The 13,723-nt window shown below is 46.5% G+C and overlaps 1 protein-coding gene across 1 annotated transcript in view; it reads right to left on the bottom strand.

The window, feature by feature from the left end:
• Window positions 1-13,723, bottom strand: part of LOC122921352 (scavenger receptor cysteine-rich type 1 protein M130-like) — a 132,946-nt gene that overhangs the window by 58,650 nt on the left and 60,573 nt on the right. The window contains exons 4-5 of the mRNA XM_044271329.1: window positions 3,908-4,216; window positions 903-1,217 (exon numbers count right to left, since the gene is read on the bottom strand). Of these exons, the coding sequence (XP_044127264.1) occupies window positions 903-1,217; window positions 3,908-4,216 (624 nt within the window). The remainder of the gene's footprint in view (window positions 1-902; window positions 1,218-3,907; window positions 4,217-13,723) is intronic.

Genomic DNA, 13,723 nt, shown 5'->3' with positions numbered 1-13,723 from the left:
GACTCAAACCTGAGCTCAATCTGAACTTCTAGCTGCCTTCTGTTTTATTTTGTTTCAATTTTGTTTTTGCTATGTTTGTTGCTTGTTTTTTGCTTTTAGCTATAATACAATGAAATTATATATCTGAAAGATATGATACATTGAAATGATACATACAGTGGGATGCGAAAGTTTGGGCAACCTTGTTAATCGTCATGATTTTCCTGTATAAATCGTTGGTTGTTACGATAACAAATGTCAGTTAAATATATCATTATCCCACCAATTATGAGAAATACTCTTTCTCATAATTGGATTCACCTGTGTCTGTAGGTCAGGGATCACTGAGCTTACCAAGCCAATGTGAGCTCCAATAATTAGTTCTAAAGGTTTGGGAATCAATAAAATGACAACAACAGCGCCCAAATTTATGCACCTGCCTAATTTTGTTTAAACAATTATAGCACACTTTCTGCAAATCCAATAAACTTCATTTCACTTCTCAAATATCACTGTGTGTGTCTCCTATATGATATATTTAACTGACATTTTTTATCGTAACAACCAACGATTTATACAGGAAAATCATGACTATTAACAAGGTTGCCCAAACTTTCGCATCCCACTGTATTGTAATGGTTTACAAAAAACTATAAAAATTTAATGAAAAAAAAAATAATCATCATCAAGTAGTACAAACAGTTGCTCATTTTTATTTTACATGCATTGGAGCAGTAAAAATGTTTTTGTGAAGGCTGATATTTTAAGGATATCAACGACTCAAACCATGTAGAGCCTGAAATGAAACAATTCAAAAGCAGACTGTAATGTACCTCTTGTGTACTTCTGGACCTTTGTATTCTTTTTAAATCCTAGTAAGGGTATGGTTACACGGTTAAAGGTCGATATTCAGTGACTCTTACCTGTGCATGTAACTCCAGCAGTATCCCAGGATGGACATTTACTATTTCCAAGTGCAGTTATATCACAGTCCTCCAGGTGGTATTCTATACCAGTACAATGGAATCTATATGTGGTAGTAACATTATATTCCCCAAAATATCCTCCACCTGGAATAGAGACAGCAGTTCCACATTTCATTTGCCTGCAGAGAACATTAGCCTCTCGTAGACTCCAGTGAGAGCTGCACACCGCCATCCATTGTCCTTCATATATCACCTCCACTCTCCCAGAACAGTTGTCACCACTGTCCACAAGTCTGTAGCTGGTAAATAAGCCTAAAACCATCAAAAGAATGAAGACGTGATGTGAAATAGTCTGCAAAGTGTGATAAATGTGTCTGTTAGAGATGGGAAAATTGATTCTAAACAATTCAAATTAAGAAAAAAAAAATTCAGTTAAAATCAGAAGACAGGAAAGATGAAGAAGGACCATATGATCCCAGCCGATTGTTTTTACCCATAGCCACCATTGTCACTGTTACTTTGACATTACTAATGCTGGCTTAGCTTTAAAGAGCTTATTATGAGTTACATACAGTCATAGAAGACCCCACAATGCCATTCACAGATTTTCAGGGAAAAGGCTGAATTGTATCACTTTTGAATTTCAAGAAATTTGCTCATCATTAATTTCTGTAATGTATTCATGAACACTGCAGCGTCTTAAGGCTGTCAAATACACCACTGGTCAATAAGACCAAAGAAAGTCCCTGTAGGGGTCTACTGATTTGGAAAATTTAAGACGAATACTTTATTAAGTTCATTTAAAAAGGGAGTTTATAGATGCCCAAAAATACCACACATTTTAAAACTGTCAGACGGCGATGCAAATTTGTGTAAAGACTTGCTTTTCTCTCATTTGATAAGAGAGATATATTTGTGCAGGTGGGTGGTTGGTAACAGTTAACCACAAATTGGGTATATCCCTATTAATTGGTGTCCTGGGACCTGGGCCCAAGTTCCGGCCACCAATCCGTTGGGTTCCTTTGCACTGTCGGAGCATGAACTATTCCGATGCTCTTGTCGGGGGGCTGCCTGGGTGAAAATGCCTCATCATTGCTTCCTGCACTACTGCTACACTGCAGAGTGTTGACATCAAGGTATAACGGTATACTAGGACCCCACCTTGCATCTCAAAACTACGCAAACCAAAAGCACCCCAACCATCATTAGGCAAGAGAACCCCAGAACTGGAGTGTGCCTTGGAGGGAAGAAAACCATGACAACTACTACTACACCCATCCACTACACTCCCGCACGCCCCTGCAGCCTACTTGCTGGAAATGCAGCAGAAAACTGGCATAAGTAATGCTAAATGTGTTGGCTCACGTAGGTCATATCCTCTCCAGCCTACAGTCTGCCCTCTTGTTATGAAAGTTCTAAGCGTGGAAGAAAGGGACAAATATTTTTGCACAAAGCAGGGCGTACGCAAAGATGTGTAACTATTTGGCGCCATATTTCTGGGATGCAATGCTTTCTAAATCTCCTCTGTTACAGGAAAATATGATTCCCACCAAGCCCCTCAGTCCGATGACCACACAAATATGGCTAATAATTGGATAAAGTATATACTGATATTCACCTATTAAATTATCAGTATGCTCAGAAGCCATTTGGTCATTGTGTCCCTTGGAAATTCGGGGGCTCTGGCTCTTTTTTCCTGCAACCCCTGGACGAACAGTGGTGTATGTATATAAATATAATATCCTTGTAGACTTTATATGTGTACATATAGATATTTGTAGTCTGTAGTTCCATGTAAATGGGGGACTGTGGATCCTGTGGCCTGTACATGTTTATGGATGTGGAGATACATATGTTGTTTATGCAGGAGTCTCAATATGTACATGTACTAATGGTCAAGTACTGCATGTGAGTTGGTTAGAAATGTAGATCCAGTAGACAGTATATGTTGGGATCTGGATATACTGTATGTACATACGTGTTACTGGCCACATTTGCTTAGTATCCAGGGAGAGCAGGACATGAAGCAGCTGTGTGTGGTGGTCTCTACGTAATGTCTAGTATTTGTATCTTCATGTAATGTCTATTGCTTTGTCACCACTAGCGTATCAGTAAAGTATTTATATATATACAGATGCCGCCGAGCTAAACTTGATGGTTAATGCGTTATGTAAAGCATGGCAAGAAAAAGTTAACTAAGTTTTCAATGTATTTAAATGGCTTTTGTCACAAGATAACATTGTGACAAATTATCAGAGTCAAGTTTAGCTTGGCTACATCTGTAAGTATTTGTGAGTGTTGTATGTTACTCCTGGGGTGTATGAAGGACTGCAGGGTGTGTATGTAATACACAGAATAAGTGGGTTATATATGAAACAAAGACGAAAAGTCTTGGAACTTAATAAAAGGGACGGAATACGAAGAAAGAGAGAAATCTCTAAGTCCCAAGAGACAAACAATCCCCTTCTTCATCCTCCAATTTTTTAATGTTGGGACTATTAATTGTAATAACTTTCCATGAGAAATTCCATGACAGTGGTCCCCAAGGCTTACTGTCTAGTGAACAATGTTGTGCTTACATATGGCAGATATGGAGTCTGTACAAACAGTGTATCAGGGTGTGTGCAGTTACAGCTACAATAATTAGTCGTCAATTGGCAGCTCGCTCTAGTGGTCAACTAAAGACTGAAGAATTTTGAAAGATAACACTTTAATTAAGTTTTTATTCAAAGCATTATTTTCTGACTCTATATTTTCTTTAATATAATTCCTGTATATATATATTTTAGTATAAATCTTTATTGTATTTTTTACAAACATCTTACAACAAATCTTCAACAATCTTTAATTACATGACATTGTATCAATTCCCCACCCAACCTCCCTTTATCCACTGCCTACTTACTCCCTCTCGGGAGAAGGGGGAAAAAAACAAAAACAAAAAAAAACAATATTAAACAACATGATTACCATCCCACCATAACATGACATGTGTTACTTACCTTTGCAGTCGATAGAGGGAGGACTTGGTTTGGTGCAGTTTCCTTCTACCCCAGGTTCTCTTAAACAGTCATACAGTCTGGACTCATTACCAACACAATGGATTTGTTCTGTCCATATCGGTCCAGGTCTTCTTGTATAGGTGACTAATGATGGCACTGCTTCTCCACATCCAAGTTCTTTACAAAGTACATTGGCCGATTTAAGGTCCTGGTCAATCTCACAAACAGATCCCCAAGTATCAACATGGAGGGCTTCTAAATGTCCTGAGCAATGACTGGGACCATCGGTTAGTCTGTATTTTCTCTGACCTGATGATAAGAAATCATTGTAGACATTACTGTACAGACCTCTTTACATATTACACATGATGAATATGAACCCAATGAACACTTGTCCCTTCCCCATCTCGGTGTCATTATAAAACGCGAAGGTGGTGGCCCGCCACTGAAACGCGTAGCTAGCCTTTTATAGTATTTTATGTTTGTTGTTAATAAATCATTTTATAGATAGCAGAGCCAGCGCGCTTTTGTTTTTCTTTTTCTGCTCCATGTTGAGCGAACGTGTTCCTAATATAAAACATATAGAACAACACATAGTGCAACAGCAACTAATTAAAATCAGCCTGTGAGGCAAAACAGGCTGATTTTAATTAGGAGGCTGGTATCTGTAGTCCATGGATTCAATGGAGGCCATTTTGGCACCATAGAGATATAAACCAAAAGGGGCCCAGCATGCATGTGGGACCTACACTTCCTGAATTTCATGGTCGCTGTCATGGCACATAACAGGTGAGTTTAGTGTTAGGACACGTCTTATAGAGATCGCCTTGACGTGCGGCAGACAGGCTCAAATAATTTTGTACAAAATGTATTTGCCAAGCATCTCTTATTTATTAGCATAGCATTTGCAATATAATATACCTTTGTACTATATTTGGTTTGTAGAGTGTTGTTGCACCATGTGTTTTTAGCCATAGCGACGTGCACCTACGCATTGGGATGCACTGACTGACCCCCCTTTTTCCTAAATATAAAACATGACACATCAGTCCTACATAGTGCGGCAGTGATAGAAGTGATCTAGTATCGAGATCTATTAGTAACCCAGTAACAACATCTGCAGGACATGAACAGCAGAGGTTGGCACTTTAAACATGACACCCACTCGGGAGCTGATTGTTCACATGAGTTACTGTGGCAGTTGGAAGTCTTGTGAAGTTTCATAGTAGACATTTTCAAAAATTCGATTTCCACGGTTCACCAAAATTCCCCCCCAATTTTTTTTTTCGTGACAAATGGTGTTAAAAAACAGCTATTTCCTGGCTGCAGAGAGCCTGTATAGTGGTGTAGAACACTGTGCATTGCATAAACATGCATAGGGAGTCTACTGTGGCAGTGAAACAGTTACTTTGCATCTGAATGACAGGCAGTTGGCAGCCATCATTCTTAGAATCACTGTTACACGCGGATACAAGTAGCATCCCCCTGACAGAGTGGAGAGGGTGTCAGCAGTAAGTTTGTGTTGACATCACAGATTATTTTTTTGCTTATTTTGATCCATCGCAGGACGAACCCCCAAAAATGGATCCTGTCTTTGGAGCATCCACCTTCACACAGTCAGCATTTGGTCAGTAATCCATCAGTATTGTAAGGCCAAAAAAACAGGAGAAGATACAACACTGGGATGACACATTATTGGAATAGTTGCTTGTCTTTTGTGTTTTGTACCCACCCCTGCTTTAGGCTTCCAAATAATGAGTATATCCCGATACAAAATAGGGACTGTGTGATAAAGGTCTTACGGATGCTCCAAGGACAGGATCTCTTGTGTTTTTCATTTTTCCATTCTTCTGACAGATCACTAAAAGGTTAAAATAAATGGTGATGTAAACAAGGTCAAACAGAACATATAACTGCACCGCACAAGGGCTGATAAGACGTGGAAATATTTCCTTGTAATAAACCCTGTTAATGGCTGCATCACACAGCACTTGTACCCCAATAACAATTGCTGTGGAATGATTCCTCCCTATTAGAGTTGAGCGAACACCTGGATGTTCGGGTTCGAGAAGTTCGGCCGAACATCCCGGAAATGTTCGGGTTCGGGATCCGAACCCGATCCGAACTTCGTCCCGAACCCGAACCCCATTGAAGTCAATGGGGACCCGAACTTTTCGGCACTAAAAAGGCTGTAAAACAGCCCAGGAAAGAGCTAGAGGGCTGCAAAAGGCAGCAACATGTAGGTAAATCCCCTGCAAACAAATGTGGATAGGGAAATGAATTAAAATAAAAATTAAATAAATAAAAATTAACCAAAATCAATTGGAGAGAGGTCCCATAGCAGAGAATCTGGCTTCACGTCACACACCACTGTAAGAGTCCATTTTCATAAATTTAGGCCCAGCACCCAGGCAGAGGACAGAGGTCCTGTAACAGAGAATCTGGCTTTATGTCAGCAGAGAATTAGTCTGCATGTCATAGCAGAGAATGAGGCTTCACGTCAGCCACCACTGCAACAGTCCATTGGCATATATTTAGGCCCAGCACCCAGGCAGAGGAGGGAGGTCCCGTAACAGAGAATCTGTCTTCATGTCAGCAGAGAATCAGTCTGCATGTCATAGCAGAGAATGTGCCTTCACATCAGCCACCACTGCAACAGTCCATTGGCATATATTTAGGCCCAGCACACACACAGGCAGAGGAGAGAGGTCCCGTAACAGAGAATCTGTCTTCATGTCAGCAGAGAATTAGTCTGCATGTCATAGCAGAGAATGAGGCTTCACGTCAGCCACCACTGCAACAGTCCATTGGCATATATTTAGGCCCAGCACCCAGGCAGAGGAGGGAGGTCCCGTAACAGAGAATCTGGCTTCATGTCAGCAGAGAATCAGTCTGCATGTCATAGCAGAGAATGAGGCTTCACGTCAGCCACCACTGCAACAGTCCATTGGCATATATTTAGGCCCAGCACACAGGCAGAGGAGAGAGGTCCCGTAACAGAGAATCTGTCTTCATGTCAGCAGAGAATTAGTCTGCATGTCATAGCAGAGAATGAGGCTTCACGTCAGCCACCACTGCAACAGTCCATTGGCATATATTTAGGCCCAGCACACACACAGGCAGAGGAGAGAGGTCCCGTAACAGAGAATCTGTCTTCATGTCAGCAGAGAATTAGTCTGCATGTCATAGCAGAGAATGAGGCTTCACGTCAGCCACCACTGCAACAGTCCATTGGCATATATTTAGGCCCAGCACACAGGCAGAGGAGAGAGGTCCTGTAACAGAGAATCTGTCTTCATGTCAGCAGAGAATCAGTCTGCATGTCATAGCAGAGAATGAGGCTTCACGTCAGCCACCACTGCAACAGTCCATTGGCATATATTTAGGCCCAGCACCCAGGCAGAGGAGGGAGGTCCCGTAACAGAGAATCTGTCTTCATGTCAGCAGAGAATCAGTCTGCATGTCATAGCAGAGAATGTGCCTTCACATCAGCCACCACTGCAACAGTCCATTGGCATATATTTAGGCCCAGCACACACACAGGCAGAGGAGAGAGGTCCCGTAACAGAGAATCTGTCTTCATGTCAGCAGAGAATTAGTCTGCATGTCATAGCAGAGAATGAGGCTTCACGTCAGCCACCACTGCAACAGTCCATTGGCATATATTTAGGCCCAGCACCCAGGCAGAGGAGGGAGGTCCCGTAACAGAGAATCTGGCTTCATGTCAGCAGAGAATCAGTCTGCATGTCATAGCAGAGAATGAGGCTTCACGTCAGCCACCACTGCAACAGTCCATTGGCATATATTTAGGCCCAGCACACAGGCAGAGGAGAGAGGTCCCGTAACAGAGAATCTGTCTTCATGTCAGCAGAGAATTAGTCTGCATGTCATAGCAGAGAATGAGGCTTCACGTCAGCCACCACTGCAACAGTCCATTGGCATATATTTAGGCCCAGCACACACACAGGCAGAGGAGAGAGGTCCCGTAACAGAGAATCTGTCTTCATGTCAGCAGAGAATTAGTCTGCATGTCATAGCAGAGAATGAGGCTTCACGTCAGCCACCACTGCAACAGTCCATTGGCATATATTTAGGCCCAGCACACAGGCAGAGGAGAGAGGTCCCGTAACAGAGAATCTGTCTTCATGTCAGCAGAGAATCAGTCTGCATGTCATAGCAGAGAATGAGGCTTCACGTCAGCCACCACTGCAACAGTCCATTGGCATATATTTAGGCCCAGCACCCAGGCAGAGGAGGGAGGTCCCGTAACAGAGAATCTGGCTTCATGTCAGCAGAGAATCAGTCTGCATGTCATAGCAGAGAATGAGGCTTCACGTCAGCCACCACTGCAACAGTCCATTGGCATATATTTAGACCCAGCACACACACAGGCAGAGGAGAGAGGTCCCGTAACAGAGAATCTGGCTTCCTGTCAGCAGAGAATCAGTCTGCATGTCATAGCAGAGAATGAGGCTTCACGTCAGCCACCACTGCAACAGTCCATTGGCATATATTTAGGCCCAGCACACACACAGGCAGAGGAGAGAGGTCCCGTAACAGAGAATCTGTCTTCATGTCAGCAGAGAATTAGTCTGCATGTCATAGCAGAGAATGAGGCTTCACGTCAGCCACCACTGCAACAGTCCATTGGCATATATTTAGGCCCAGCACACACACAGGCAGAGGAGAGAGGTCCCGTAACAGAGAATCTGTCTTCATGTCAGCAGAGAATTAGTCTGCATGTCATAGCAGAGAATGAGGCTTCACGTCAGCCACCACTGCAACAGTCCATTGGCATATATTTAGGCCCAGCACACACACTGGCAGAGGAGAGAGGTCCCGTAACAGAGAATCTGGCTTCATGTCAGCAGAGAATTAGTCTGCATGTCATAGCAGAGAATGAGGCTTCAGCGTCAGCCACCACTGCAACAGTCCATTGGCATATATTTAGGCCCAGCACACACACAGGCAGAGGAGAGAGGTCCCGTAACAGAGAATCTGGCTTCATGTCAGCAGAGAATCAGTCTGCATGTCATAGCAGAGAATGAGGCTTCACGTCAGCCACCACTGCAACAGTCCATTGGCATATATTTAGGCCCAGCACACACACAGGCAGAGGAGAGAGGTCCCGTAACAGAGAATCTGTCTTCATGTCAGCAGAGAATTAGTCTGCATGTCATAGCAGAGAATAAGGCTTCACGTCAGCCACCACAGCAACAGTCCATTGGCATATATTTAGGCCCAGCACCCAGGCAGAGGAGGGAGGTCCCGTAACAGAGAATCTGGCTTCATGTCAGCAGAGAATCAGTCTGCATGTCATAGCAGAGAATAAGGCTTCACGTCAGCCACCACTGCAACAGTCCATTGGCATATATTTAGGCCCAGCACACACACAGGCAGAGGAGAGAGGTCCCGTAACAGAGAATCTGTCTTCATGTCAGCAGAGAATTAGTCTGCATGTCATAGCAGAGAATGAGGCTTCACGTCAGCCACCACTGCAACAGTCCATTGGCATATATTTAGGCCCAGCACCCAGGCAGAGGAGGGAGGTCCCGTAACAGAGAATCTGGCTTCATGTCAGCAGAGAATCAGTCTGCATGTCATAGCAGAGAATGAGGCTTCACGTCAGCCACCACTGCAACAGTCCATTGGCATATATTTAGGCCCAGCACACACACAGGCAGAGGAGAGAGGTCCCGTAACAGAGAATCTGTCTTCATGTCAGCAGAGAATTAGTCTGCATGTCATAGCAGAGAATGAGGCTTCACGTCAGCCACCACTGCAACAGTCCATTGGCATATATTTAGGCCCAGCACACACACAGGCAGAGGAGAGAGGTCCCGTAACAGAGAATCTGTCTTCATGTCAGCAGAGAATCAGTCTGCATGTCATAGCAGAGAATCAGGCTTCACGTCAGCCACCACTGCAACAGTCCATTGGCATATATTTAGGCCCAGCACACACACAGGCAGAGGAGAGAGGTCCCGTAACAGAGAATCTGGCTTCATGTCAGCAGAGAATCAGTCTGCATGTCATAGCAGAGAATGAGGCTTCACGTCAGCCACCACTGCAACAGTCCATTGGCATATATTTAGGCCCAGCACACAGGCAGAGGAGAGAGGTCCCGTAACAGACAATCTGGCTTCATGTCAGCAGAGAATTAGTCTGCATGTCATAGCAGAGAATGAGGCTTCACGTCAGCCACCACTGCAACAGTCCATTGGCATATATTTAGGCCCAGCACACAGGCAGAGGAGAGAGGTCCCGTAACAGACAATCTGGCTTCATGTCAGCAGAGAATCATTCTGCATGTCATAGCAGAGAATCAGGCTTCACGTCACCCAACATTGGAACAGTCCATTGGCATATATTTAGGCCCCGGCACCCAGACACAGGAGAGGTTCATTCAACTTTGGGTAGCCTCGCAATATAATGGTAAAATGAAAATAAAAATAGGATTGAATGAGGAAGTGCCCTGGAGTCCAATAATATATGGTTAAGGGGAGGTAGTTAATGTCTAATCTGGACAAGGGACGGACAGATCCTGTGGGATCCATGCCTGGTTCATTTTTATGAACGTCAGCTTGTCCACATTGGCTGTAGACAGGCGGCTGCGTTTGTCTGTAATGACGCCCCCTGCCGTGCTGAATACACGTTCAGACAAAACGCTGGCCGCCGGGCAGGCCAGCACCTCCAAGGCATAAAAGGCTAGCTCTGGCCACGTGGACAATTTAGAGACCCAGAAGTTGAATGGGGCCGAACCATCAGTCAGTACGTGGAGGGGTGTGCACACGTACTGTTCCACCATGTTAGTGAAATGTTGCCTCCTGCTAACACGTTGCGTATCAGGTGGTGGTGCAGTTAGCTGTGGCGTGTTGACAAAAGTTTTCCACATCTCTGCCATGCTAACCCTGCCCTCAAAGGAGCTGGCATTGACACAGCTGCCTTGGCGACCTCTTGCTCCTCCTCTGCCTTGGCCTTGGGCTTCCACTTGTTCCCCTGTGACATTTGGGAATGCTCTCAGTAGCGCGTCTACCAACGTGCGCTTGTACTCGCGCATCTTCCTATCACGCTCCAGTGCAGGAAGTAAGGTGGGCACATTGTCTTTGTAGCGTGGATCCAGCAGGGTGGCAACCCAGTAGTCCGCACAGGTTAAAATGTGGGCAACTCTGCTGTCGTTGCGCAGGCACTGCAGCATGTAGTCGCTCATGTGTGCCAGGCTGCCCAGGGGTAAGGACAAGCTGTCCTCTGTGGGAGGCGTATCGTCATCGTCCTGCCTTTCCCCCCAGCCACGCACCAGTGATGGACCCGAGCTGCGTTGGGTGCCACCCCGCTGTGACCATGCTTCATCCTCATCCTCCTCCACCTCCTCCTCATCCTCGTCCTCCTCGTCCTCCAGTAGTGGGCCCTGTCTGGCCACATTTGTACCTGGCCTCTGCTGTTGCCAAAAACCTCCCTCTGAGTCACTTCGAAGAGACTGGCCTGAAAGTGCTAAAAATGACCCCTCTTCCTCCTCCTCCTCCTCCTCCTCCTGGGCCACCTCCTCTTGCATCATCGCCCTAAGTGTTTTCTCAAGGAGACATAGAAGTGGTATTGTAACGCTGATAACGGCGTCATCGCCACTGGCCATGTTGGTGGAGTACTCGAAACAGCGCAACAGGGCACACAGGTCTCGCATGGAGGCCCAGTCATTGGTGGTGAAGTGGTGCTGTTCTGTAGTGCGACTGACCCGTGCGTGCTGCAGCTGAAACTCCACTATGGCCTGCTGCTGCTCGCACAGTCTGTCCAGCATGTGCAAGGTGGAGTTCCACCTGGTGGGCACGTCGCATATGAGGCGGTGAGCGGGAAGGCCGAAGTTACGCTGTAGCGCAGACAGGCGAGCAGCAGCAGGATGTGAACGCCGGAAGCGCGAACAGACGGCCCGCACTTTATGCAGCAGCTCTGACATGTCGGGGTAGTTGTGAATGAACTTCTGCACCACCAAATTCAGCACATGCGCCAAGCAAGGGATGTGCGTCAAATTGGCTAGTCCCAGAGCTGCAACGAGATTTCGCCCATTATCGCACACCACCAGGCCGGGCTTGAGGCTCACCGGCAGCAACCACTCGTCGGTCTGTTGTTCTATACCCCGCCACAACTCCTGTGCGGTGTGGGGCCTGTCCCCCAAACATATGAGTTTCAGAATGGCCTGCTGACGTTTACCCCGGGCTGTGCTGAAGTTGGTGGTGAAGGTGTGTGGCTGACTGGATGAGCAGGTGGAAGAAGAGGAGGAGGAAGCCGAGAAGGAGGAGGTGGCAACAGGAGGCAAAGAATGTTGCCCTGCGATCCTTGGCGGCGGAAGGACGTGCGCCAAACAGCTCTCCGCCTGGGGCCCAGCTGCCACTACATTTACCCAGTGTGCAGTTAGGGAGATATAGCGTCCCTGGCCGTGCTTACTGGTCCACGTATCTGTGGTTAGGTGGACCTTGCCACAGATGGCGTTGCGCAGTGCACACTTGATTTTATCGGATACTTGGTTGTGCAGGGAAGGCACGGCTCTCTTGGAGAAGTAGTGGCGGCTGGGAACAACATACTGTGGGACAGCAAGCGACATGAGCTGTTTGAAGCTGTCTGTGTCCACCAGCCTAAATGACAGCATTTCATAGGCCAGTAGTTTAGAAATGCTGGCATTCAGGGCCAGGGATCGAGGGTGGCTAGGTGGGAATTTACGCTTTCTCTCAAATGTTTGTGAGATGGAGAGCTGAACGCTGCCGTGTGACATGGTTGAGACGCTTGGTGACGGAGGTGGTGGTGGTGGTGTTGGTGGTACATCCCCTGTTTGCTGGGCGGCAGGTGCCAACGTTCCTCCAGAGGCGGAGGAAGAGGCCGAGGCGGCAGCAGCAGAAGAGGCCGAGGCGGCAGCAGCAGAAGAGGTAGCAGGGGGAGCCTGAGTGACTTCCTTGGTTTTAAGGTGTTTACTCCACTGCAGTTCATGCTTTGCATGCAGGTGCCTGGTCATGCAGGTTGTGCTCAGGTTCAGAACGTTAATGCCTCGCTTAAGGCTCTGATGGCACAGCGTGCAAACCACTCGGGTCTTGTCGTCAGCACATTGTTTGAAGAAGTGCCATGCCAGGGAACTCCTTGAAGCTGCCTTTGGGGTGCTCGGTCCCAGATGGCGGCGGGCAGTAGCAGGCGGAGTCTCTTGGCGGCGGGTGTTCTGCTTTTGCCCACTGCTCCCTCTTTTGCTACGCTGTTGGCTCGGTCTCACCACTGCCTCTTCCTCCGAACTGTGAAAGTCAGTGGCACGACCTTCATTCCATGTGGGGTCTAGGACCTCATCATCCCCTGCATCGTCTTCCACCCAGTCTTGATCCCTGACCTCCTGTTCAGTCTGCACACTGCAGAAAGACGCAGCAGTTGGCACCTGTGTTTCGTCATCATCAGAGACATGCTGAGGTGGTATTCCCATGTCCTCATCATCAGGAAACATAAGTGGTTGTGCGTCAGTGCATTCTATATCTTTCACCGCTGGGGAAGGGCTAGGTGGATGCCCTTGGGAAACCCTGCCAGCGGAGTCTTCAAACAGCATAAGAGACTGCTGCATAACTTGAGGCTGAGACAGTTTCCCTGGTATGCATGGGGGTGATGTGACAGACTGATGGGGTTGGTTTTCAGGCGCCATCTGTGCGCTTTCTGCAGAAGACTGGGTGGGAGATAATGTGAACGTGCTGGATCCACTGTCGGCCACCCAATTGACTAATGCCTGTACCTGCTCAGGCCTTACCATCCTTAGAACGGCATTGGGCCCCACCATATATCGCTGTAAATTCTGGCGGC

The sequence above is a fragment of the Bufo gargarizans genome, chromosome 11, assembly GCF_014858855.1.
Source record: "Bufo gargarizans isolate SCDJY-AF-19 chromosome 11, ASM1485885v1, whole genome shotgun sequence".
Taxonomy (NCBI): Eukaryota; Metazoa; Chordata; class Amphibia; order Anura; family Bufonidae; genus Bufo; species Bufo gargarizans.
The sequence above is the reverse complement of the archived record's forward strand: the minus strand, read 5'-3'. Positions and strand labels throughout refer to the sequence as shown.